General features: G+C 46.0%; 1 protein-coding gene across 1 annotated transcript in view; it reads right to left on the reverse strand.

Annotated features, from left to right (window-relative positions):
• The window catches only part of RNF43 (ring finger protein 43), a 62,190-nt gene that overhangs the window by 14,639 nt on the left and 21,856 nt on the right, over positions 1-25,695 (reverse strand). The window contains exon 3 of the mRNA XM_067717091.1: positions 956-1,078. Coding sequence (XP_067573192.1) covers positions 956-1,078 — 123 coding nt within the window. The remainder of the gene's footprint in view (positions 1-955; positions 1,079-25,695) is intronic.

Raw genomic sequence — 25,695 nt, forward strand, 5'->3', positions numbered from 1 at the left:
CTTTCACCACCCCTGGGAGCAGGACCCCCACCCCAAGTCTGCCTGACCGTGCCACCCACAATCTAACCACACTCTGGCTTGGGTCACCATGGGACTCTTTTCACGTATGTTCAGTTTTTCCAGCCAGAATGGGAGGTAACAGAGCGCAGAGGTTAAAAGCTCAGGTTTGAGAAGTGGACAAGGCTCGGTTCAAATCTCAGCTCTGCCCCTTCCTATCTCTGTCAGCCTGGCAAGTTACTTAAGCTTTCTGATCCTCATTTGTCTTATAGGTCAAATAGAGAATAACAATGTCTAGTTTTCCTGATTGTTGTGAAAAGTAAATGAGAATTGATATATAAGAAGTATCTATCCCATGTCCCACCTGGCACATGGTAAGCACAAAGAAAATAGTAACTAATGTTAAAGCAGGGGTCACGAATGCAAACGTTTACAGGCTCTATGAGGTAGCAGGCCAGTGGGGAGCATGGCAAACCAGAAAGCCCTTGACAGTGGGAAGGTGGCAGCTGCGGCCGGCTCCAGACAAAGGTGCCCTGAGGAAGTGTGGGGCTGCCGGTCTGCGATCTCGGAGGAAGAGTGTTTTAATGGCCTCTGTTTCCACTCTTCTTGCATGGTGCTCAGTGAATATTTCTGAGAGATGGAAAAGCCCTCCAGCTGACCCCCTCTTTGCTCTGATGCTAGGCAGGGGAAGGGGTGTAGGAATGTCCAGTTGATGGGGGAAGAGCTAGGATGGGGCACGTGCTCTAGATGACAGCCAAAATGTTCTGCTGGCACATGGCCGGTGGGGAGAGGACAGTGGCCTGAATTTCCACGTCTCTCAGACCAGTCATGGGTTATAAAAACCTGAACTGAGCACACCACTCTCAGGAAACAAGCAGACAAAGAGCACAGGACCTCTCGTGGTCCAGAGCTGGGCGCGCAGGGGCTCAGGGTGTGCGGGGGTCAAGTGCGAGTCTACCTTGCTGGCCAGTGACAGGCAGGGGCGGGGGGCCCGCTGGGGGCTCTCCAGCTTGACAATGCTGATGAATCCAGGCTCCAGATTGTCGTCGTCGCTGGCGTTGCACAGGTACAGGGGGTGGGACTGCAGAGAGAGAGGGAGAGACAGGTTAGGGGGCTCTAGGGAGCAGAAGCCACAGCTGGGAGAGCCACGCACGTCCCCACTGGTCTCACAGGTACCTGGCGGGTCTCCTGCTGCCACGAAAGAGGGGGCCTTCTTATCAGATGGCCTCATGGTAAGCCAGGAGCCACCAGCTGTCATTTCAGGGGTGCCAGGGCCAAGGACACATGGAGGTGGGGGCAGATGGGAGCAAGGGGTGTATAAATGAAAAGCCTGCTGCAGAGCCGTTCCAACAAGCCTCAAGCCCTGCTTTTCCAAACTGGTCAGCTGCAAAGGGCTCTTCCCCTGGCCCCAGCCTCTCTCACCTCCTAATTCTGCTCCAGCAACCCCAGGCTGCGAGCCTATATCAGTGGCTTCAGAGTCCTGCTTCCCTCCTCGCTCCCCCAGGGCGCTGCTGGGTGCTGCTGGGGCCTCCTGTCTCCCCGGCAGCTGTTGCCATGGAGATTCCCATCTCTCCTGCGGCTTGGGTCTTCTCACTTGGTGCCATCTTGCTCCTCTCAACAGCCCCCTTTGCTTATCCTGGGATTAAGCAGGGTGCTGATAGGGAGGAGAACTATTTTGGGATGAGGCTTGGCTAAGCTATTGTGCTATTAAGCCTTGAATAGCACAATTCCTAGGAGTCTGTCCTGTCCTCAGCAATGATGCGGCCCGCTCAGCCCACCTGCTCTGAGGGTATGGCAGGTCCAGTCCGAGACCCTGAGCCTCTAGCCCGGCTGGTGCTGAGCAACGACTAAGGGGAAGTGGGCCTTATACATGCTAACAGAGACCAGAGGGCCCCTCCTCAAAGGGATGAGACTGCCCTTCTATACACACTCTTCTCCTTCAGGGTGATCCTAATACGCCCTTGTATCTAATTTTCCTAGAGTCCTGTGACAAAGGATAATCCTATGGGCCAGGGGTTCCCACATGGTGGAAACCCAGTGTATTCTGGCAAGAAAGGGAACCTCCTACTAGGGAGCTGCCCACGATTCCCTGGCTACTGCTGTTAGACTAAAGGACGTCCAGAAAGAACCATCAGAGGAACCAGAGAGAATTTTGAATTTACGAAGATGTTTACGAACATGATAATGTCAATGATGGACTGAAAAGCACAGTCAGGGCTTCCCTGGTGGCGCAGTGGTTAAGAATCCGCCTGCCAGGACTTCCCTGGTGGCGCGGTGGTTGAGAATCCGCCTGCCAATGCAGGGGACACGGGTTTGAGCCCTGGTCCGGGAGGATCCCACATGCCACGGAGCAACTGAGCCCGTGCTCCACAACTACTGAAGCCCGCGTGCCTCAACTACTGAGGCCTGCATGCCTGCAGCCCGTGCTCCGCAACGGGAGGGGCCACCGCAATGAGAAGCCCGCGTGCACCACAACGCTCCCTGCAACTAGAGAAAGCCTGTGCACAGCAACAAAGACCCGACACAGCCAAAGAAAGAAAGAAAGAAAGAAAGAAAGAAAGAAAGAATCCGCCTGCCAACGCAGGGGACACGGGTTCGAGCCCTGGTCCAGGAAGATCCCACATGCCGTGGAGCAACTAAGCCCATGCGCCACAACTACTGAGCGTGCGCTCTAGAGCCCGCGAGCCACAACTACTGAAGCCCGCGCGCCTAGAGCCCGTGCTCCGCAACAAAAGGAGCCACCACAACGAGAAGTCCGCACACCATAACGAAGAGTGGCCCCTGCTCTCTGCAACTAGAGAAAGCCCGCGCACAGCAACGAAGACCCAACGCAGCCAAAAAAATAAAATAAAATAAATAAAAGCACGGTCACTTTTTGAAAGCACTTTCAGGCTATTTCCTCTCACTGTATCACTGCAGTCCCTTGACCATAGTAGGTTCTCAATACATATGCACTACCTCACTTTGAACTGTATCCTTGTGAATAGAAATCTTTGGGCAGGGGGTGATGAGATGGGAGGAGTGTCCATTCTTGCTCCCAAAAATTAAGGACTATTAGTCTGGTGGTGATCGAGGTTTCGTGTGGGAGAAAGGTTATATATCCCCCTAACCCCCAGAAATGGGCTAGGGCATGAGGTTGGGGGCTCTAGTGAAGCTGTAGCCCCCATCTCAACAAGCTCCATTAGTCTGTCTGTCTGCCCATTCATTTCTTCATTCTAACAACACTGAAGGCCCTCTTGGTGCCAGGCACTGTTCAATGCAACGAGGAGTCAACAATGAATAAGACAGGCTCCTTGCCTTTAAAGCTCAGAAGACAAGCGTGCAAACACTGTGTATTGTGATGTTACAATGCAGGTTCATTCAAGGGCCTGGGGGAGGGCCTGAGGAGGGGGACCAACAATCCCATGCAGGAGGGCAGAGTGACCTCAGTGCTTCCTTGGGGACTAAATAGGTATGTGTTCACCCAGTGGACCCACAACCAGGGGGGAGGGTACGCTCCTGGCAGAGCAAGCGGCCTGCGCTGAGGGTTGGGGGGGGGCAGTTAGGTCCGGCATGAAAGGTCGGCAAGAGCAGGGACCACAGATCTGTGTTTGAGAAGGATCTCCCTGGTGACTGCAGAGGACAGGCCAGTGTGGTGAGATGTCAGGAGTCAGCTGCTCCAGCAGAACAAAAGATGTGAGACCTCCCTTCAGCACAGCCACTGCTGTGCGTGCTCCCACAACCGACCCATGGTCCAGCTTTCTCAAGATAACTCCAAGATGCCTCTCGCTAACCAGAGGGTCAGTGGAGATGGGGAAAGTCACTTTGGAGAAGAGTAGTCTTTAGAGAAGGATTTTCAAATACTTCACCACCACGCTGCCCCCAGGCCTTTGCGGGGGAACCAACGTGTACCGTACTGTAGTGCCACATGGTAGGATGCTGAGATAGAGGGGAAAAAACAGTGGTGCAGTCACCAGACTTCCGTGGTCCTGAGCTAACTACTATGGAAGAAGGAAGAGGAGGAAATGAACCATTAGTAAATGCCTTTGGCATGCCAGAGCCTGTAGATGTTATCTCATTATGAGGTAGGTGTGCTCATCCCCACTTAAAGAAGAGGAAGAAGCTTGAGGCTCAGAGAAATTAAGGTCACACAAGATTAGAACCCAGCTCTGACTCCACCCTCTGGAGTTATGCAACTCCAAATGAAACACATAGCAAACCCACCACTGTCCATTCTAATGCTGATGATGATGATGAGAGTGTACATTTATTGAGTAAATATGGTGGCCAGTGAGTGTTCCAAGCGCTTTTGTGTATTACCTCTTTTTATCCTCATAACAACCCTATAATTGTCTCCATTTTAAAAAAGGGGAGGGCTTCCCTGGTGGCACACTGGTTGAGAGTCCGCCTGCTGATGCAGGGGACGCGGGTTCGTGCCCCGGTCTGGGAAGATCCCACATGCCGTGGAGCGGCTGGGCCCGTGAGCCATGGCCGCTGAGCCTGCGCGTCCGGAGCCTGTGCTCCGCAACGGGAGAGGCCACAACAGTGAGAGGCCCGCATACCCCCCCTCCAAAAAAAAAAAGAGGAAACTGAGGCACTGAACAGTTAAGTAACATGCCCAGGATTACACAGCTGAGAGCAGAAGATCAGAGGAAATGGAAAGAAGTAGGATAAAATTAAAAAAATAAAAATTAAGAACAATCTCCATTTGACTTTGAAAACACGATACCTTCCCCCAATTCATAACCAAGAAAATTTGCCTTCCTAATTATACATTCCTAAAGCATACAGGCCCAAACACAAGTCCCCGAAATATTGGTGGTAACTTCCAGGAATGTCTTAGGCCCTCTTCTCTTTTCACTTTCCATGGTCCCCCGGGTGACCCCAGCCAATCCCACGGCTTTGGTTTCCACGTCGAGGTGGTTAATTACGTATGTGCAGCCCAGACCTCTCTTGAGTCCCAGACCCCAGGAGGGGCCTGGATGTTTCTGCCTGAAGAACCTTAAATGAGACACCTCAAACTCAGCATGTTCAAAATTGAACTAATCATTGTATCCCTCAAAACCGTTCCTCCAGTGTTCCCTGTTTGAGGGACCTGAACCACCATCCACCTATTACCCAAGTCAGATGTTATCTTCCTCCTCTCCTCGGATCTCCTTCACGCCCTACCGCTACCACCAACAGCCAATCACCGAATTCTAACAATTCTATCTCCTAAACATTTCTCTTATTTGTCGTCTTTCTGCCATTCCCACCACGGCTACTCTGACACAGGTCACCATCATTGCTATCCCAATTTACTGAAATAACCACTTAACTAGGGTCAACCCACTCCCCAGCCTCCCCCTGCCCCCAGTTCCCTATACTGAAGCCAGAGGGGTCTAAGATGCTAATTTGGGCGTGTCACTCCGAAGCACTGAAAAAGCTCCTGAGAGCTCTTAGAGTGAAGTCTGCACTTTTGTTTTGTTTTTTTTGTTGTTTTTTGCGGTACGCGGGCCTCTCACTGTTGTGGTCTCTCCCGTTGCGGAGCACAGGCTCCGGACGCGCAGGCTCAGCGGCCATGGCTCACGGGCCCAGCCGCTCCGCAGCATGTGGGATCTTCCCAGACCGGGGCACGAACCCGTGTCGCCTGCATAGGCAGGCGGACTCTCAACCGCTGCGCCACCAGGGAAGCCCGAAGTCTGCACTTTTAAACACAGCTTAAAAGACCCTGCCTGCTCCGGTGCCGTCATGGCCCGCCTCACGGCTTACCATCCCTGTCAGTACCTCTTCCCCCGGCAACCCACGCTCCAGAAACACCTTGTTTCACGTCCCCAAACACTCTGGTGCTTGCTGCTCTGTCAGGGTGGGTTGGAGGCCCTCATCTGGGCCACCCTTAGTACACTGTATTTCCCCAGTCCTATACTCACCCCAGCGTGTTTCAGTTGTCTGCGTACATCCCTCCCTCTCTCCCCCAGCTTTGACAGACCTCCACTGCCCCTCCAGTGCCTGCTACACAGGTTTTAAAATTAAATATTGAATGTCTACAACCAAATACCTATAAAGACAGCACAATGCACACCAAATCCTGACAACCGTGGCTTTGGGAGAGGAATTACAGAGGAAATGGTGAAGAGACTTTGGTGTTTTGCTTTGAGTACTTCGATCATAGGCTAATATGTGGAGATATTAACTTGAGTTTCATTTTGTGCTGTTGTGGAAGACTAAAAAAGAATGACAGCTATTTATACGTTGTTCCTGTCTTTTCCCTCCTCCCGTTCCAAGAAGAGAGGCTCGCCTTCTATTTCCTTGCCTCAGGGGCACTGGCCAAAAGCAAATGTTGCTAAAGACCTATCTTCCTGACTTTCCATGAAAGACTGAACTCATTGAGGAAATGTGAGTGTCCTGAAAGCAGAAAGGAGAGGTGGCTTGGGGGTGGGGGTGGGGAGCGGCGCAGGTGGTCAGAGTTCCTGGAATCTTGAGGGTGGGGGGGAGGAGCCTGGAGATGTGCCAAGTTGTCGGAAGCTACAGCCTGTGCCCCAGAAGGGGTGGACCCCAGGAGGCTGGACCCTAGCAAAGATGCTGTGCCTACCTGGATTGTGCTCGGACAATGGGCATATTTGTGGAGACCAGAGTGAACAAGTATCAGAGATGTGCCTTAGCTATTTCAGTTTGGCTGCTCTATGAGGGGAGTTCCCATGAAAACAAATTTCCATTGACCTAGAGGGATAGGACCTTGAAGTCAGGTTTAATTCAATTAAAAAAATAATAAAGTACCATGGTATTTCTTGTATAGTCATATTTGTGGCATGAAAATCATGCTCACTATACTTCTGTCTGGTTTCTTTTACAATGAGAGCTTCTCAAGTACATATTCTCAGATTAAAAGCAAAAGCCAAGAAAAGGCCATTGAACCCAGGGTGCTGTGCATCACCTAGCAAGGCAGTGTTAGTCTCCCTGGGGTGTAACACAGGGGCTGTCTTTGCCCCCTCCTCCAGGGAATTTTCAGCTGGGAAGAGGGCTCCTGAGAAGAAAACAGATCGAAATGCATCTGCCTCCTTAGGATGCAAGGTGCCCTAATAACAAAGATGCAAACGTGATTTCTGCATCGGCCACCCGTCCTCTCAGTGACACTAGGAGAGGGCCAAGAGAAATGGGCTTGCAGGATTCGGGGTGGGTGTGGCTGGGGAGCGTTCCTGGAAAGTTGGTGAGCTTAAGGATTGGTTATTTGCATATTCCTAAAAGGCCAGGAGATGCGACACCCCGTTCCAGATGCTGCTATGAGAAGCAGATTAAGAGGACTGGCTCACAGTGTCCAGGCCACTCTGGCTGAGAACTCCGCTTTGCACACACGTTAAACAGCTATGTAAAGATGTAGGTCTTTAGTGGTGTGTGTTATATTTCACGCTCTTTTGTCTGTTCTCTCTGTCTCTGTCCTCCTCCTTAAACTTATTGGTTCTGATTTTTCCCTTCCCTCCCCAAACAGACCTTACGTACATTTTCTGACTCCATCATTTACCTGTGTGACCTGGGGCAGGTTGTTACTTAGCTTTTCTGAGCCTCATGCTCCTCATCTTCAGAATGGGATAAAAAAAAAACGCCTCCTGATTATCACGAAGACCGGATTTAATGGCCATAAGCGCCTAGCCCAGAGCCCGACACTCAGTAGTGACTCGTTAAAATGGTAGTTGTTTTTATTATTGCATCTGCAATGGTAAAATCCCTCCTTATTCCTGGAAGGGACAAAGCCCTTTCTGACTACTTCTACCTTGGCAGTCGTCACAGCGCCTCTGAATGCCAGTGTTCCACAAGGCACAGTCTGGGACAGCTCATTATCCACGGTCACTTCCCTCCTGGGCTCAGCCCTCCGAACCCCACTGAACAAGCTCTTCCAGTTCTCAGCCTGCCTCCTTCCCATGAAGGAGGCCATGTGATCTCATTACCTCCTCACAAAGGGCATTCCAGGGCTCAACTGAGCCCCGAACTTAACGCTGGTCTTATTTTATCCGTGGCATCTCCTCCTCTTGGGGTGTGTGCATTTGCAAGCAATTCTTTACTGTCTCCTGTTTCCCAGCCCAGCTCTGCCGCAGTAATCTCTCACTTCTCTGATTCCACTTACAGACCTTCACCCAGGCCTTGGACAGGTAACTTTACTGCCTGCTACAATTTTGCTTTTGTAATCAGGAACATTGGCCAGGCATCAAAGGCACCTTCTGCCCATTTCCTCTTTTCAGATTTTATAATCATCCTGTCCTGTGCAACCTCCATTACCTGAACTTGGAACTACTGACTTTTATCTCAGGCGGCAGGACACACCAGCTTCATAAAGTCAAGCTCCTGTAGCTGGGGGGTTGGGAAAAGCAGACAGGCCTGGAGTTGCTGCTTCTGGCTCCCAGTACCAGAACAGTCTCTGAGGTCCAGTTTGGTCATCTTGCCCTTTAGTTAAAGAGGTCAACGCTCACATCTACAGGTTGATCCTAATGGCAATTGTTTAGGCTTTGGAAGCTTCTAGACCTCATTCCCATCCATACGTTAGCCTGCATCTCTACCTCTTTGGGATGGCTGAGTTTCTTAATCAATTAAGTTGGGAGGCTGGGGAATTGTCAAGAGAAGTTTCCCTTTATCGATTTTGTTAAAATGCTTTTACAAGGAAAATGTATTCCTGCTTAACTGTGTAACTTTTTTAAGGTACAAAAGAAAATAATGTTGGTGGGGTGAGAGAAGCATAACCCTGATGGAAAGGGACTAGCAAGAGACAGGATGGATGACAGAGGCCTCCAGTATTTCTAACCTGATCCGGAAAAGCTTCCTGGGGGCAGGGGCACTGGTGAGCAAGAGGGCTGTTAACAGAAGACCTGAAAGGACCCGCCAGCTTCCAACAGAAGGCAGGGCAACCGTCTGCGTGGAGGAGCTGAGCCCACCAAGGGTCCCGTCAGGGGGCTTTGCACGTTGTAGGCCCTTAGTATTTGGTGAAAGAATTAATAAGACTCAACTTGCATCCAATTGTCACACAGGTTATAAAAGAGATGTGAATTGCTAACAGCTGAGCCTGGTCCAGACCTGTAAGGGACCTTTAAAACTTGCTTTACGCAGATGAGGAATGCGAGCCTCACCTTGCAGACGGCCCATGGTTACATACGGAGGCGCTCAAAGGAAGCTGAGTCCTCCTAAATTCAATCCCAGCTCCCTGACTACTCCACCACGCCACCTCCAGGTCTACGCGTCGGGAAGTATTCCGTGTGGTACAGCAAACACCAGCCGAGTACTACAATGCCTGAACAGAAGGCTTCAGGGGGGCCTACGTTTCTAGAATTTTCAAACTTGAATCAGTCTTAGCAACAAGACAGGAGCCAAGTCTGTCTGCTCCTTCTCCCTCTGGGCCTAGGCTCTCTCTGCCCAGCATCCTCAGCTTCCTTCCTCTCCCCTAGGGCTTATCTCATCTCTTCTAGCCACAGCAAGGCAGCCAGACCCAGACATTGCTCAGAGGTGCTTTCCCAGTGAATAGTCCGTGTTTGTCTAGAATAAGAAAGGTGTGTCCTAAAATTAGAGGTCACAGAAGCTCAGACCCAGATAATGGACATTCAGCTAGACTGCCATCTCCCTCACTGTCTCCCCCCCACATTAGAGCCTCCATTCTTCAAGTTAAAAATTCACCTCTGCTTGTCTCAGATCGTGTCCAGGCTCCGTGATGGAACTGGGCCTCTTTACCCTACGATGGCCCCGTGGTGGGGCTTTCCTGACCGCACACTCTGCCTGCTGTCTTTGTAAGGGTGGGTCACAGGGTCCTAAGCAGAGCCACAAGCAGGAAGAAGAAAGGGCGGAGAAAGAAGAGAAAGCTAACCATCTGAGCTGCTTTTTTTTTTTTTTTTTTTTTTTTTTTTGCTGTACGCGGGCCTCTCACTGTTGTGGCCTCTCCCGTTGTGGAGCACAGGCTCCGGATGCACAGGCTCAGCGGCCATGGCTCACGGGCCCAGCCGCTCCGCGGCACGTGGGATCCTCCCGGACCGGGTCACGAACCCGCGTCCCCTGCATCGGCCGGCGGACTCCCAACCACTGCGCCACCAGGGAAGCCCTGAGCTGTTTTTGAAATAAATTGATGTCAGAGAAGAAACCTTATTTGGCAGTAACCAGAGAGAGAGAAGGAGAAAAGTGACAACTACCCAAGAGGTGGACCTTTTGTCCACTATCTTCCCATATAGAAACAGGTTTTGTCCTGACTCAGTCCAGAATGACCTCTAGTTACAGGGGCACCAAGAAGCTACTCATGAAGTTAGGAGCAAAGGAGAGGGAGAAGCCCATCAAATACCATTTTAGTTACGTCAGCACGCTTTGGAGGGAAGGCTGTGAAACAGAATGCCAAGGCTCTGAGGCCCACAGATATCAAGACCTTAGGAGACACGCCAGTCATGTGGTTTGGACTCTTTCCCTCCACCAGGTGAGGCATTTACCTTGCCTCAAACTGCCAGGAATCCTACCAAGAGGTCCTGAAATGTCAGTTGAGTTCTGCACTCCGTGAGCGACCACTGTCGTGGGAGATGCTGACGCCCGCCCTGACTCCATCCTACGGGAGGCACCGCTTTTGAGGCCCCTCATTTAGCCGGGTCTCGTTCAGAGAGGCCCCTGAAGAAAGGCTGAGGTCTTCACACAGGTGGCAGCATGGCGAGGGCTAATTCCTGCCCCTCACGCTTCCAGGGTAAGGGTCTAAGGAGGCTTTGGACAGGGCCCTTCCCAGGCACGACCTTCACTCTTACCACAGTGAGAGAGTTCACTGAACTCTCACATTTAACCCAATGTGCTGTTTGCAAACAGCCTTGACACAGTTTGCTTTATTATTTTGTTATTCTTGTTCTAGCCAAACTCATGCCAGAGATGGTAGGAATTTAGAAACCTGCTGGAAGCAGGGACTGTTTGTTTTTAAGTAATTATTTAGGTTCAGATTTTAATGCTGAAAAGCCCAAAGACTAAAAGCAGACAGTCCTTGTGAAAAAGACCAAAGAAATGAAACTTGAGGAAATCAGATGATTCATTTAAATACGCCAGAGGTGTACCGGGACTATCAGCAGAGCTACTCAAGCGTTGCTAAGTTTGGTGATTTCAGTGCCAGAGTGTGAAATGGCTACATTAACCTGGTTGTTTCACACACACATTCCATGCCTTTCTGGCCTAGTCTCCTGCTCAGAGGTTGTAGGGATTTCAAGTTGCCCTGCAAACTCTGCTCCATACTGCTGTCTGCCACGACTGGCTTAGAAGCCCTTGGAGGGCAGATACTGTATCCAAACGGGCCAGCGCAACCAAAGCGATGCCCAGGTTTTAACTGTCCCATTGTGAGTGGGGATGGGGTGAAGCTATAGAGTTTGCTTGGCTGGTCACAATCCCCAGCTCCTGGGCAGTAACATACTATTCCATTTACATTGCAAAGTGGAAAAAAAACCATGGAGCACGGGCCTGTGCTTCAATACAGAAACGACGGAGGAAATACAGGGATAGCTGCACTTAGAAATTACATCAGGAGGAGGAGGACAAAATGATTCAAGCCACAGCCAACACAGATGCCCAGAGTGTCTCCTCAAAAGCCACTGGGGTTTGAGATCAGGCCAAGGAGGCTTCTGTTCAGAAGAGGCAACTGTCAGGGGAGGCTTGTGCTGGAGACAGCCCAAGGGCTCCAGCCTGACTGCTGACAGCCCTTTGACCACAGGTCTGAACCCCTGTCCATGGGGTGGCCCTGGGGAAGAGGCCTGCTTTGGGGGGGCTGTTTAATGATTTGCCAGCAAAGAACAAGGCAAACAGACTGCTGGCAGCTGCCTGGATGCAACAGGAGAGTAGATTTTTATTCCCACCCATGGTGCAGCCTTCTAGGCAGGGGATAAAAGAAAAAGTAAGAGTTAGTGTTGTGAGAACCTAGGAGGTACTACCATTTTGGGCTCAGCATTTCACTGGGTCTCTATGGATGGTGCCTGGATATCTTGGCATTTGTGCCATTGCTATTTCCATCCTCTGAATACTTTAGTAACTCCTAATAGCAGCAACTCTTGAGCTCCTAGGAACTAAAAAGTAAGACATCGAAGTGGCCTCCTATGGCAGAGTTCTAGGCATTATAGAGAATGAGACCAGAAAAACACTGTCTTTGCTCTTAAGAAATCTTTTACAGGAAGTGTATAAGATGGGAAGCTAGTTTGGTTCGCTGCTATATTCCTTTTACTTTCTCTTCCTATGAACCTTTCCCCTATCTCCTTGGCTCTACAGAGAGAAAAGTGGCACCTCCCCTTCCCCTGTGAGCCAGAGACTCCAAGATCTAAGTCCTACAGCTCCCCACCCCTTTTTGCCCTTGACCTCCCAGCCCAGCCCAAACCGGGTCCTTCTCTAATCCTCTCACCAGCCTTCAGTCCCCCAAATTAAATGCTTTCCCCCATGTAGTCTCCTAAAGTGATATATTCAAAAGCCTTAAATGACACTTACCTTTTACAGTTAGTTGTTTCAGTGTTCCACTGTGACCCACTCTCTTACCCATTTCCTTCAGGAGAACGCCTGGTTCTTAATAGATGTTCAACAAAACACTAGTCCTTTCCTCCTTCCTGTAAAGTAGATCCTGAGCTCCTTCAAGTCAGGGACTAGGTATTATTCATCCCTTAGTACACGGTAGATGTTAAGAAAAATATGCATGTTGAATTATCTGTTTTAATAAACAGATCTGAGATAAATAAGTTTGGTGGTTGCCTTGTTATTTGATCAGGATATGAATATTTTCAGATTTCTGCTTTCTCTTCAGAAACCTGTATATTCCCTCTAAGTTTTAAAGTCAGCTTTATAGTATTTTGACCTCTTAGCAAGGGAGAGGTCTCTTCCTTCCCTTTTACATGATGTCTAAATCTTCTCCACAACCCCGAACAAAACTCACTTATTTTAGGAGGAACTTCCTACTTAATAACCCATACCCGGATACTCTTATTTATTGTCTTTCCTCAGTATCAATGTGCAAAGTCGAGCATAATCCTTAACACATTTCCCTGCCAAAAAAAAAAAAAAGGGAATAGCTCCTGCCCTCAAGAGACTAGAATCTAACAGCAGATCTATAGTCATGCATACACCCGCTCATGTAAAACATGTAAAACAGTCCTAAGACCATCTGTGAAACAAGACATGCGGAATGCAAATTCACAGAGCACAGCACATACATACTAGGAGAACATGGAATGAACGGGTAGACTAACTTACTCTTGCTATGTCGCTTTGGAAGTGCTCTCTTGTCACTTTGGGTCCTTTAGTCTATCTCCTAGCTCTGATGGGGAGCTCCTTCAGGGCAGGAGCCATTTTGATACTATTAAAACAACTTTATTTATTTATCATGCCTATAGAATTGACCCAAAGAAAGTCTTGCTCCCCACTGGCTTTAGGCCATAGTGTCGGCTGAGTGTCTCAGGTGAACTTCAGTCCCTACCAAGATGTTATGAGGACTTGCACCAGTGATCTGCACGGAACAATTCAGAGCTGATTTACTCCCAACAGTATTCCATGCTTTTTCTGAGTGCGTTCTTTTAACTTACCTTTAGTGGAATGAGCGACAAATTATATTTCTTTTCTCCATTCTTTATACCCTAAGAAGTTGATGTGTCTGAAGCCCAGAATTTAAAGACTTCAGTTGAGGGGCCATTTGACGTCATCCCCTTGCCTTTGTTTCAGGTTCCCGGCAGCCTGATCAGATCGCCAGCCTACCCTGCCCTGAGTAGGATGTAGGGAGGCTACCTCACGCCAAATATGACTGTATGCTCAAATATTCCAAACATCCCTTGACTTGTTCTTTGTGAACTATGAGTTCTTTGTTACTTCCTAATTGCCCAAACCCCTTTATTTTTCTTGCTAAGCGCAGATGGTAAGAGATACCAAAAGATAATCAAAGTGCTGATAAATGGAAGAGGAATCTTCTCAGTTACCAAGTTAGTTCTGCTGAATAGAAGTTCCTGTTTGCATTTGTCAGGAGATTCAGGGAGGTACCATCATCAGACTTAGTGGGTGAGGGAAGTACTTAGAGAGTTAGGGAGGGGAGCCAAATTCCTGGGTTGAGAGTTCACAGGGCAATGAGGATCGATAGCAGCGCTCTGTGATTGGTACACTGTTATCAAGGTACAAAGCGACACTACCCTTTGTCCTTTTTATTTTTACTCTGCTAATGGAACCCTTCACCCGAAATTAAGACTATTATTCAGCTTTGATGTTGCAGTTTGTATTAGCAAAGTGCTTTATAATCCTTCATTAGCTATTTTATTCTCCTTTATTAGTACTACCCATATGACAAATTAGGTTGAAGAAACAACACAATGCATATTGGGCTTGCAACCAGGAATCCTGAATTCTGGGCGTGGATTTCGTGTACTAAATATAATGAAAGGAGACTGGATGGATCACAGGAAGAATCACAGAGTCAAAGAACAGAAGCACCAAAATTACAAGAGCCTCCTTGGGAACTAAACCTCCAATGATTTAGCGCAAGTCTTGAAACTTTTTACTTTATTTTGCTAGCACAAAAATTGAGAGCTTTCACTAGCTTAAATTAAAAATGTGACCACCAAACACATCTTTAATAGACAGTTCTCTTGATTTCCTGATTTCCTCCATAACAGAGTTAAAAGCAGGGGGGAAAAAAAAAAAGGACATATCTGAACTTAATGGTGCCAGCTGTTTCCTAAGAAAAGGGACTGAGGCTAAAGGAAGACAAATATTCCTAAATTCCTTCTGATTTGTTGAATACCCATTCTTGACACCCTCCTCACCTGCGGTTCATGACATAATGCTACTTCTCTGACTGTCCCTTATCTGTTGCCTCTTCCTTTTTCTTCTCTTCTTCCTCTCATTTAAATATAAAGACATATCCTCTGATTTCTATTATTTCTCTCTGGTATTCTTATCACCCCAATATCTTTGATGATAATTCTCAAATTTGTCTCCAAAGTCAAATTCTCCTGCACTTCAAAAGGCCTACTGGACATTATTTCTTTGTCATCTTACTGGTACCTCAAACTCAAATATTGCAAACCTACAGACCATCTTCGCCCTCTACTCTACCCTAAACCAATAAGCCCTCTTACCTTACCCTTTTTGTTAATGGGGACATCATTTTCCTAAAGATCTAGCCTGAGCATCTCAGAGTCATTATGATTCCTCCTCCCCATATCCAATCACTTAAACTCCTATTTGGAAACCAACCTTCTCTATGTCTCTGGAGTCTGAACAGTTACAATAGTCTTCTAACTAGTCTCCAATCTCTCACTATTCTAAATCTCTGTATATATCTGCAAGAACAATCTCCTAAAGATAGCACTGATCATATCACTGTCCTGTTCAAATACCATAATGACTCTCCACTGCCTTCTGAATTAAACTCAGACTCAGCCTATCAAATCAGGGCTTTAGAATCAGACAGCTTGGTTTCACATTTCAACTCTTGTCACGTACAAGATGTGTGTGACTTTGAAGGGTGGCCTAACCTCTTGAGTCTTGGTTTCCTTATGGGTAAAAAAATGAGGGTACCACCATCCACCCAAGAAAATCATTCTACAGATTAAATGAAATAAATGCAATGAAAGTACCAGCCATTCCTGCACATAGTAGGCACTCAAAAAGTACTGACTCCTTTCTCTTCTCCTCTCCCTTTTCAGCTTTATCTCCATTTCCCTCCTAAATGTACTATACTACTTGTCCAACCAAATTGTATTACTCACTATTCTCTTGGAATGCCTCTTAACTCCTATCCTGTCACTTTAAAACATCCTACTTATCTTTCAAGGACAAGCTTATATGCCACCCCTTTCATGAAGAATCTCTTCTTCAACTGAAATGTCCCAATCGACTTGCTTGTATTTATTGTAAGGCACTTTTCATCTTCTGCTTTATATCCTCATCTAGTACATTGAGGTCAAGGGGTTTCTTTATATCCCACGTAACCCAGTGCCCTACCGTAACAGGCAATCAATAAATGTGTATTGAGTTATTACTTGAGCTTGAGCTTTTGGTCTCCCGAGACTCCATTCATTTGTGATTCATACTTCACACTGAGAACTCTTTAGAAACAATCTCTGGCGGGATATCAGAATTCCAAACAACTTTAACAGAGAAGCTGAGTCAGTCTAGGATTAAGTTCAGCCCTAGTTCAGCCAACAGGAATTGTCTGGACCCTGTTCCTGCTTGAGATATCATAATTTGGCAAACTGTGTGAGCCATAGGGGCTCATTTGAATACATTGAAATGAAAACATACATTTGTCTTAGGAAGAGGCAAGCAAAAACGTGTGATACCTATAAAAAGCAAACACTGTTAGGGTGACAATGACAATCGCTCCACTGGTATAGAAAGGAGTCCCGAAGAGCCATTTGGCTTCATGGGTTTCGAATGTGGTTCGGCTAAGAGATTACTCTACCTTACTCTGGCTTTCATCCAGTCCATTTCCTCTTGGCTCAGTTAGTAACTAGGTAATTCTAAAACATCAGCCACCATGGGGTGGCTGGAGCATAAGGTGGCTTCATGGTGCCATATAATGTGGCACCAAGTTTCTGAATCACTAACCACAGGTGCATCAGCTCCTGCCCCCACCGCCCCCTCCATAAAAAACCACCTTATCTGATATTGCTGTTGACACAGTGACTACACTGAGGTCCTGGGCACTTTCCTTTGCTGCTTCTTAGTGTCTGTTCGGGTGGGTACCTCTGGGCAGATGCCTATAAATGAGTTCTTACACTGCAGGAGTCATCGGGCCCCCAGTCATCGGGCCACGCTTTTGCCTTTAGGTAGGTTTACCTCAGAAAGTAGCAGCATATCTAATTGCTAAGCCCACACCTACCCGAAACGCTTCAGACGCTGAACTCCCTTCCTAGCCAAATACCTAACTAGCGGAGTTGCTGTCTGTCACTAAGTTTATTCTTAGCCTGGACATTATCAAGCCTGTTTCTGGAGACATCTTTCTCCCTAAAATATAGCAACTGCTACAATTCCCCCCAAAACCCTTTATAACAGGGAAGATCAATAGCTCCCCAATGTTCCTTGTCAAGATATAGAGGGTCACGCGATGTCACTATTGAGTAGGAGGCTAGATGGGGACTCATGGAGATTTTCCCCATGGGCACTTCAGAATGGGCCTGAAATACGGCCTCTTAGTTGGCAAGTATTGGTAAACACCTATCTCCCTCCCAAAATTGTGTTAGGTCCTTCCCAAGAGTCACAGTTTTCTTGGGGAGATAATACACACATACACACAAACTAAATGGTGGTACAAAATGATTTATCATCAAGTGTCACATGGTGTGGTACAGCCAATAGGTCCTGTGGGCTTTGCGGAGGAGACAGATCTTAAGCCAGCCCTTCAAATAGGAGAAAAATAGCTATGTAAGTAAAATAAGCAGGATTCTGGTCCACTGGCATCTGTCAAATGGATTTAGGGAACTTCCCAGCTACAGCCTTGAGAAAAAAACAAGGGTCCAAGTGAGAGGAAAAGTAGGGTCCTTGACCAGTTTTTCTCAAGTCTTCAAGGTACATGACTTGTATGACTAAAAAACAGATCTGCAGAGATGGTTTGGATAGCTGAGGTAGGGTGTCCTTGTGAAGGCCAGTGAGTGACAAGATAGGAGTTAGACCTTTTTGGCCATCTGTGAAAAAGGAATCATCCTAAACTCTGAAGCAAGGGGAGCTCATGATCAAAACAGTATTCTAAGCAGAACAATATAGTATCAGAGTAAAAACTGCAGTGGAATGAAAGGAAAACTGGGGGTAGGAAAATCAATATGAGAGCTGTTCCAGTAACCTATTACTGGCATGATGAGAGTGTGAACTCTGGTGCTAACAGTTAAAAGGCAAAGGGATGAATCACAGAAATTATGAAGGAAGTGTGGAAAGTACTTGCTGACAGATTGAACTATAGGGATGAAGGAGTTAAAGTTTCTAAACCTGGAGAACTGGGGGGAAATGTTGCATCAACCAAAAGAGGAATATAGGAAAAAGAGGTTCATTTTGAGCAGGGAAAATTTAATTCAGTCTCGGGAAGGCCGAATTCGGGATGAACATGTAAATCCTACAGGCAATTCGAAACAAGAACTGGAGTTTGAGTCAAAAGACGGGGCTGGAGCTACAGATTTGCCAAACACTGTTTATATCTTCAGATATAGTACTATTGACGTAACACATTAAATGTTAAGTGTAATGCATGAAAGTACTTAAGGTTAAAATGGCTGCATAAATGAATCCTATTAAAAGTAGAGTTTGTGGCTGTTGGTTCACTTGAGCAGGTCCCACTACAATAAATCCAGAAGAGAAGGTGCTGTGCAGGCTGCTACACTAGAGTGAAACTCGAATCACTTAGCTTCTGAAATGATCTAATGTACAGCCTAAGGGGTTCTGTAGTTCAGGGAAGTGGAAGGAAGAAAAATGAGAATTCCTAAAGACAAGGCAACCTTGGAATCTTCTCTTTGAGGATGACACAGAAACTAATCAAAAGCACTGGTTTTATTCTCCTCATGTCATATTATTAGTTCTGTAGCCCAGCTAATAGGTTTTCCAAGAGCGAGCTCCCACCTGCTACCTGCTACCTGCTGCTTAAAAGAGTTGGTAAGCCATTTGCCAGGTGCCTGTAGGTAGATGACCTAGTCTTCCGGCCACTTAATCTCTGCAAGTAGGACAAAATCTCTTGTACCTAACTGTCCACTTCCAGACAGTAAAGCCTCAGTCACTTCAGCACAAGTTGGATACTCTGGCCCTGTGAAGATGGTCGGTACCTGTTAAAGTCATCATGGTTATAAAGTAGGCAGTAACCTCAAGCACTGGATCTCAAAATGTGGTCCCGAAGACCCAGCAACATCAACATTACCTGGGAATTTGTTTAAAATGTAAATATTCAGGGCTCACCTCAGTCACACTGTATGAGAAACTCTGGGGACAGGGCCCAGCAATCTGTGTCTTAGGAAGCTTTCTAAAACTGATTCTGATACACATTAAAATTTGTGAACCACTGATCTAGAGGGACCAAAATAATGGTAGGCAGCTTCCTTACTAACATGTACAAGGAAAGGAATGAGGGTGGGGAGCCAGAATTTAAGACTGATCATTTCCCAAAAGACAGGCTGTATTCAGGTGGAAGAGCAGGGCTTCCTCTATTATTCTCCATCATATTAAACCTGTAAACGACCTCAAAATGAACCAAGGCATTGAATTGAGTGGATCAGATAGCAGGCCTCAAAGCTTCCTTGTACAAGTACCTTATAAATTCTGCACTTCTACAATCCTGTTGTATAAATGTGATTTAACACATCCTTTCAAATAACCACTACGTTTACCATGAACAAATAACAATGCTGAGCAATTGGTAAAAAAAACTTGATTTTGTTTGCTCTAGTGCCTCTTTTCTTCTAAAGGATTTCATTTCTTGGGGCTTCTCTGGTGGCACAGTGGTTGAGAATCTGCCTGCTAATGCAGGGGACACGGGTTCGAGCCCTGGTCTGGGAGGATCCCACGTGCCGCGGAGCAACCAGGCCCGTGAGCCACAACTACTGAGCCTGCGCGCCTGGAGCCTGTGCTCCGCAACGAGAGAGGCCGCGATAGTGAGAGGCCCGCGCACTGCGATGAAGAGTGGCCCGCGCTTGCCGCAACTGGAGAAAGCCCTCGCGCAGACAGGAAGACCCAACACAGCAAAAATAAAATAAATAAACTAAAGGATTTCATTTCTTTCTTTAAGATTGAGCTGCTTTTTTCTATGAAGTATGGGAAAGTACTGTCATCCTAGGTAAAAGAAAGGATTTACTGGAGTTCATCCTCAGCAGACTGGTAAAGCAGACGCAGAACACAGGATGGAGTTCAAGCTTGCACATCCTCAAGCCACGCCTTCTTTTTTATTTTATTCATGCTCTTCCAAAGCTACATTCAGAATCAGCACAGAAAACTCGGATGGTAGGACAGAGGCAAACCCCAAATCCCAAATATGAAAAGGGGATGAAAAGGTGACCCAGAAAGCTGAGCAAAATGGAAAATGAAACAAAGAAAATAAGAGGCGTGAGGTCAGAGCTTTCTAATAAGTCATGAGGACCCCAGTCAAGTTAATTATATAAGACAGCTCCCTCCCACCCCTCAAAACCCCCTTTTTTTCCTGGAAGAATGTCTTACGGCTCTATCATTTTCCTTCAGTTGAAGGAAGTGGGGCAAGTGTTAAGATATTGCTTTGTAGAGGAAAAGAATCTAGCTGCTTTATACTTAGGATTCTGGTGTAAGGGGCATAACCCGGGGCTTTGATGCTCACCTTGATTATGGTGAGTATAGGATTTTATTTCACTTGTTTATTTAAAACTACAGCCTAATCTAAATTTTGCTCCAGTGCTATGTGGAACAAACCACTTCAGCAACAGTAGCCTTAAAACTAATCTGAACAACTGTAAATATATTCATCAATAAAGGGTCCTCTGCAATTAAGATGCTTAGAATAAGTTGTGCTTGGTTTTCCTCACCATCTTCTGGTAATTCTAAAAGAGACTTACTGATTTCATTCACCAAACACCTACAACACTCAGTATGTACCTAGCAAAATTAGCAATTCAATGAAAAAGGCAAAAGACAATGGATGAGAAACATGAAGGAAAAGAGGTCAATTTTTTAAAAGTTACTGAAAAAAGTTTTCTCACAGAATTGGAAAGGAGTTTCCCTGATCAGCCTTGTCCACACCGCTGTGACCTCCAGTAGAAACTCAGTGTACACCATATTTGGCACTTATAAATGCTCCTGGTGGTACTTATCTCCAGTATATGCCTGGTATTATCTTAAAAGTCTCAATTAGTAAGTACCTTGAGGGCAGGAATGTTTGCAATCTTCACGTTCCTTCGGGCTCAGCATTGTGTCTTGCACTTCGGGTCTAGTAATACGGAATAACTTTAAAGCTGGTTGGAGGCATGAGGTACCCTGAGGACCAATCTTAAAATCAATTTGGAGTAAAGGGACAACAAAAAGGTGAATGGTTAGGTTGTAAAGCTTTCAAAACATGAATGTGGGTAGGAAAATTGAGCTGAAAAATGAAATTTCCGATCCCAGGTGATATAATTCCTTCCCCACTACTTATTCCTGGTCAAGGTTTCTTGGGTTTTCTTCTCTTTTTTTTTTTTTTCCTTCCAGCATCTTCCAGGTGCAGAACAAAAGGAAATGAATGATTTAGTTATTGCTCCAATGCTGAAAGTTGGAAAGGCAGTCACTGGAGCAGGTTCCACTGTCCATCCCAGTGTGGCTCAGGCCTTGGTGGCTGTGCACAGAGCACCGTGGCTCCAGTGGCCCCAGTGGGGGCCAGTGCTGGATGCCTGGCTGCTAAGCAAGAGAGATGAAAGGCTTCTTCTAATATAATAACTGACGGCCTCTCAGTGCCGTTTGAACTGTTTACAGACTGAGTTAACGATTACAGGCAATGTGTGTCTTGGCTAGGTGCCCGAATTTGTTACCCACCCATCAGATATTATCAAAGAGCCCTTCCATGCCTGGTTGGAGTCCTTCCAAATCACCTCACAGAGATGCCGACACAAAAGCAGGAGTGTTCAGAATGTGCTCTCTCTCCTGAGGCCAGAGCAAGAAAGTTAAGAGTATCAGACATGAATTAGGTGCTGAGGGGGCTGAGTTTCCAGGAGTGCTCAGGACTGGGAAAGGGTCAAGGTCAGCTCTGGGGCCAGGAGAAACAGATTCTTTTCTAAGCAGTTTAGGAGGTGTACAGCTGACAGCTAGGGGATAATGGCGTGGGGAAACAAGGCCTTGAGATGAAGCAGAAATCTGCACTACCACACGATACAGAAGCCTCAAAGACAGAAGATCTGTAAGGCTGGATTTATTATTATGGGGTAGCACACAGCGGAGGGAGGACAGTGTATTGTTTTTTTCTGAGAGCAATGTACAACTTGAAAAAGAACATCACCTAGAGACTAAGATAAAATGAGAGACTTCAAAAATGATAGTAAATAAAGTTAGGGGGAGCTAAGGGTGACCCTCTTTATTAGGGTGACTCCCAAGAGACTGGCATCTGTTTGAACATTATCAAAATGTTTTTCACACAAGTACGTATGAGTTTCAATATGAGTATTAATCATGAAATACAGTGGAAAACCAGCTAGCTTATGATAGAGAAATAGACTTAACACCAATAATGCCAGAAAAGCTTTTTAGGGTCAGCATATATTACAGAGCACTCAAACCAGGGAACATTGAGTCTAATTATTATTTAATTATATGTTAACTTATGGACTCCAAAGGAAGCGAGTAGAAGTTTTGACTACTTCTTTTCTTTTGTTATAAATAAATTTATTTATTTTTGGCTGTGTTGGGTCTTGGTTGCTGTGTGCGGGCTTTCTCTAGTTGTAGTGCATGGGCTTCTCATTGCGGTGGCTTCTCTTGTTGCGGAGCACAGGCTCTAGGCGCGTGGGCTTCAGTAGTTGTGGCACGGGGGCTCAGTAGTTGTGGCTCGCAGGCTCTAGAGCACAGGCCCAGTAGTTGTGGCGCACGGGCTTAGTTGCTCTGCGGCATGTGGGATCTTCCTGAACCAGGGCTCGAAACTGTGTCTCCTGTATTGGCAGGCAGATTCTTAACCACTGCTCCACCAGGGAAGCCCCTTGACTATTTCTTTTTTTTTTCTTTTTTTTATTTATTTATGGCTGTGTTGGGTCTTCGTTGCTGCGTGAGGGCTTTCTCTAGTTGCGGTGAGCAGGGGCTACTCTTCGTTTCTTATTGCGGTGGCTTCTCTTGTTGCGGAGCACAGGCTCTAGGCGCACGGGCTTCAGTAGTTGTGGCACGTGGGCTCAGTAGCTGTGGTTTGTGGGCTCTAGGGCACAGGCTCAGTAGTTGTGGCGCACGGGCTTAGTTGCTCTGCAGCATGTGGGATCTTCCCGGACCAGGGCCTGAACCCATGTCCCCTGCACTGGCAGGCGGATTCTTAACCACTGCGCCACCAGGGAAGTCCCTATTTCTTTATTAAGTACCTGTTGGCCTCTGAATACACTTGAAAGTAGAATAAATGGCAACTAAGACCTATATGTCTAAAGCCAATATATGATAGTTGCCCATTCACCCCAAAACTATTATCATTACTACAACTCTCTCAAAGAGGAATACCTGTCTTCAAAATCTAAGGAGGGTTATATGGTTTTTTATTTCCATACATGGTCTGACACTGAGGGAACAGACATCATAAAACTTATCACAAAATGCTCTCACAAGAAAATTTGGGGACAGTGGATGCAATTCGTGCTATTATATCCATGTATAATATTATATACACGTATATATATGAAATCATTATTACGTTGTGTTTCCTCGAATTCCTTTGCTGCTTCTGTTGGCTATGGCTGTTTTCTTCTCCTGTCCTAACTTGCTGGTAATGTTGCTATTATGGAGCAACGAGTGACCCACCCTGTGTAGTGGAGGACAGGTCTTCATGTTCAAAGACTACTCTTCAGACTACCTACCTTGAGGTGGAGATAAACTTGACATTACTATTTTGATTATAGTGTAGGTCAGGAAACTGACTGATTGGATTTTTGAGATTCATTGTAATGTTTTACATTTTCTACAAGACCACAACCCATGTGCATTTACTGGCACCATGCCTTGAATAGAAACACAGTTGGATATTGTTGGGTTGCTCCTACCTACTGGGGACACCCTTCTCTCCTAGGGAAAGATTAGAGTTCATTTTGACTTTTGAAATACAAATCGAAATCTTGGTCGCACTGAAATTGTAGAAAGAATATGAGTCAGTGGTAACCTTGAGAGGTAACACTACAAAAGTAAATCCTCTCAATTGATGGTGAATTTTATAAAGAAACTCCAGACAATCCCTTAGAATCTAGCCCCAAACACTTCTAGAAAAATAGCTTCAAGAGGAAAGAAAATATGTCTCTAGCCTCTCTGTATTGATGGTTATCAAAGACTTGACATCAGCTAGAATGAAGAAAAATAATGCATTGGATATTATACAAATGGAGAGAAATCATTTACAAAGTTATTAGAGAAACAGAAGAAATCAAGTGAGCAAGAACTTAGAGTTCTTTGGCAGTTTTGAAATATGCAGAACACGACAGTTCAACAATCCTTCTCACACAGCGTGGGTGAAAGTCTACCTAGAGTGTTTACTATCCCCTGCTTAGAGCCCTTGCTTTGTAAAGGAGATGAATACACAAGAAGTTCAAAGCAGCCAACAAAAGGAAAGAAGGACTTGAGGAGATGATTCACAGTGGAAGGGCAAGGGCCACCTAGATGAACACCTTAGAGGATAACAGCAGGAAGGCTATAGTGCAACAGTTACCTCTCCAGGAACTGGGCTGCTCCAGATGCACTGGCTCCATGGAACCCCAGAGCTGCATCTTTGAACTTTAGGACTCTTTGAGGAAATGGCCCCCTTTCATCTTCCCAATTCCTCTCGCCTTCATGGTTTTGAAAATCTATGGAGGCTCAATAGTTCAGCTATTTTACAGATATTCCACCTTATCTAGAGAGCTGAAACTCTACCACAGGGTTCTCCAAAGTGGGGTATGGTGAGCTGAGCAGGCAAGTATATCAAGAGGGAAACAATGTTCCTTATCAGGTTTCCATATAGTGGTTTGTTTGGACAGACTGACAATATATGGAAAATAGATAAGAAACACTGATTTCCTTCTTCACGGAGAATACTACTACTACCTCTCTGCCTCAGTACCTAGTAAAACTAGCAAATATTAAACAGGAACTGAAATTCCTTTGGGGAAAAATATAAAGTAACGGCTCTGAGGGAACCAAAGAGTCTGTCATGGCATGACCTACCTATCCAAAGATTATGGAAAGGGTATTGTCAATGTGAGGCAATACGTGATGGTAAGTTCCCTAGCTTTAAACATACACATGACTCAATTATTTCAGAGGTCTGGATCCAGGGTAAGACGCATCCAAACCTACTATCATAGCAAGAGCTATGAAATTATTCCTTTTTTTGAGGGATAGTTTTTTACAGTGTACACTTGAACTCCTACAGATAGTCACAGTTCCCTGATAAGTACATCGACCATGGCAATGAAATCAGAAAGCTATAAAACACAAAAATCTGAGAAACATCCTTTTACAAGGAAGATCATGTAACTTAGTCTCTCACCATAAAGACCAAGTGTTAAACTCAAAAAAAAAAAAAAGGAAAAAAAAGATGAGTGGTTTTGCAGCTTGAGAAAGAAAAGAAATGTGGTTTCTCTAGCTAAAAGTTTTCTAGGTGATGCGGGAACTGCTGCTTAGAAACTACTTTCTAAACAAACTGCAAAAGGATGACTATAAACATTCCATCAACATATTACAATAAAATCCTCTAGGAAGCTGCCTTGCCATTAAGGATAGAGAAAACCGCAGATGCTGTGATTTCAGTTCTTCTCTTTCCTTTTCTGTATTTTGTAATTTTCTCTAAAAACTAAGCTTTCATTTGATAGGCAGGGAAAAAGGATCATTTTCTGATGGGAAGACACAGCTGTCAGCATGTAATCCGGCATGCAGTTGCCTGTTAATGCAGCCTGCAGAAAACAGATGAACAATGGCAGCAACACACCAACTTGTTCAACAAAATGATGGCTAGTTGATGGCATTCACTGAACACATACAGTGAACCTGGTGCAGTACATGACATAGAAGGGAACAGACCTGGTCATCAAAATCCCAACTGAATAAGACCAACGTAACATGGAGGACACAAAAGTGGTAACCTTTCATAGTGAGAAGAGGCATTTTACCTGACAGTGG

Source organism: Pseudorca crassidens, chromosome 19 (genome assembly GCF_039906515.1).
Source record: "Pseudorca crassidens isolate mPseCra1 chromosome 19, mPseCra1.hap1, whole genome shotgun sequence".
Classification (NCBI taxonomy): domain Eukaryota; kingdom Metazoa; phylum Chordata; class Mammalia; order Artiodactyla; family Delphinidae; genus Pseudorca; species Pseudorca crassidens.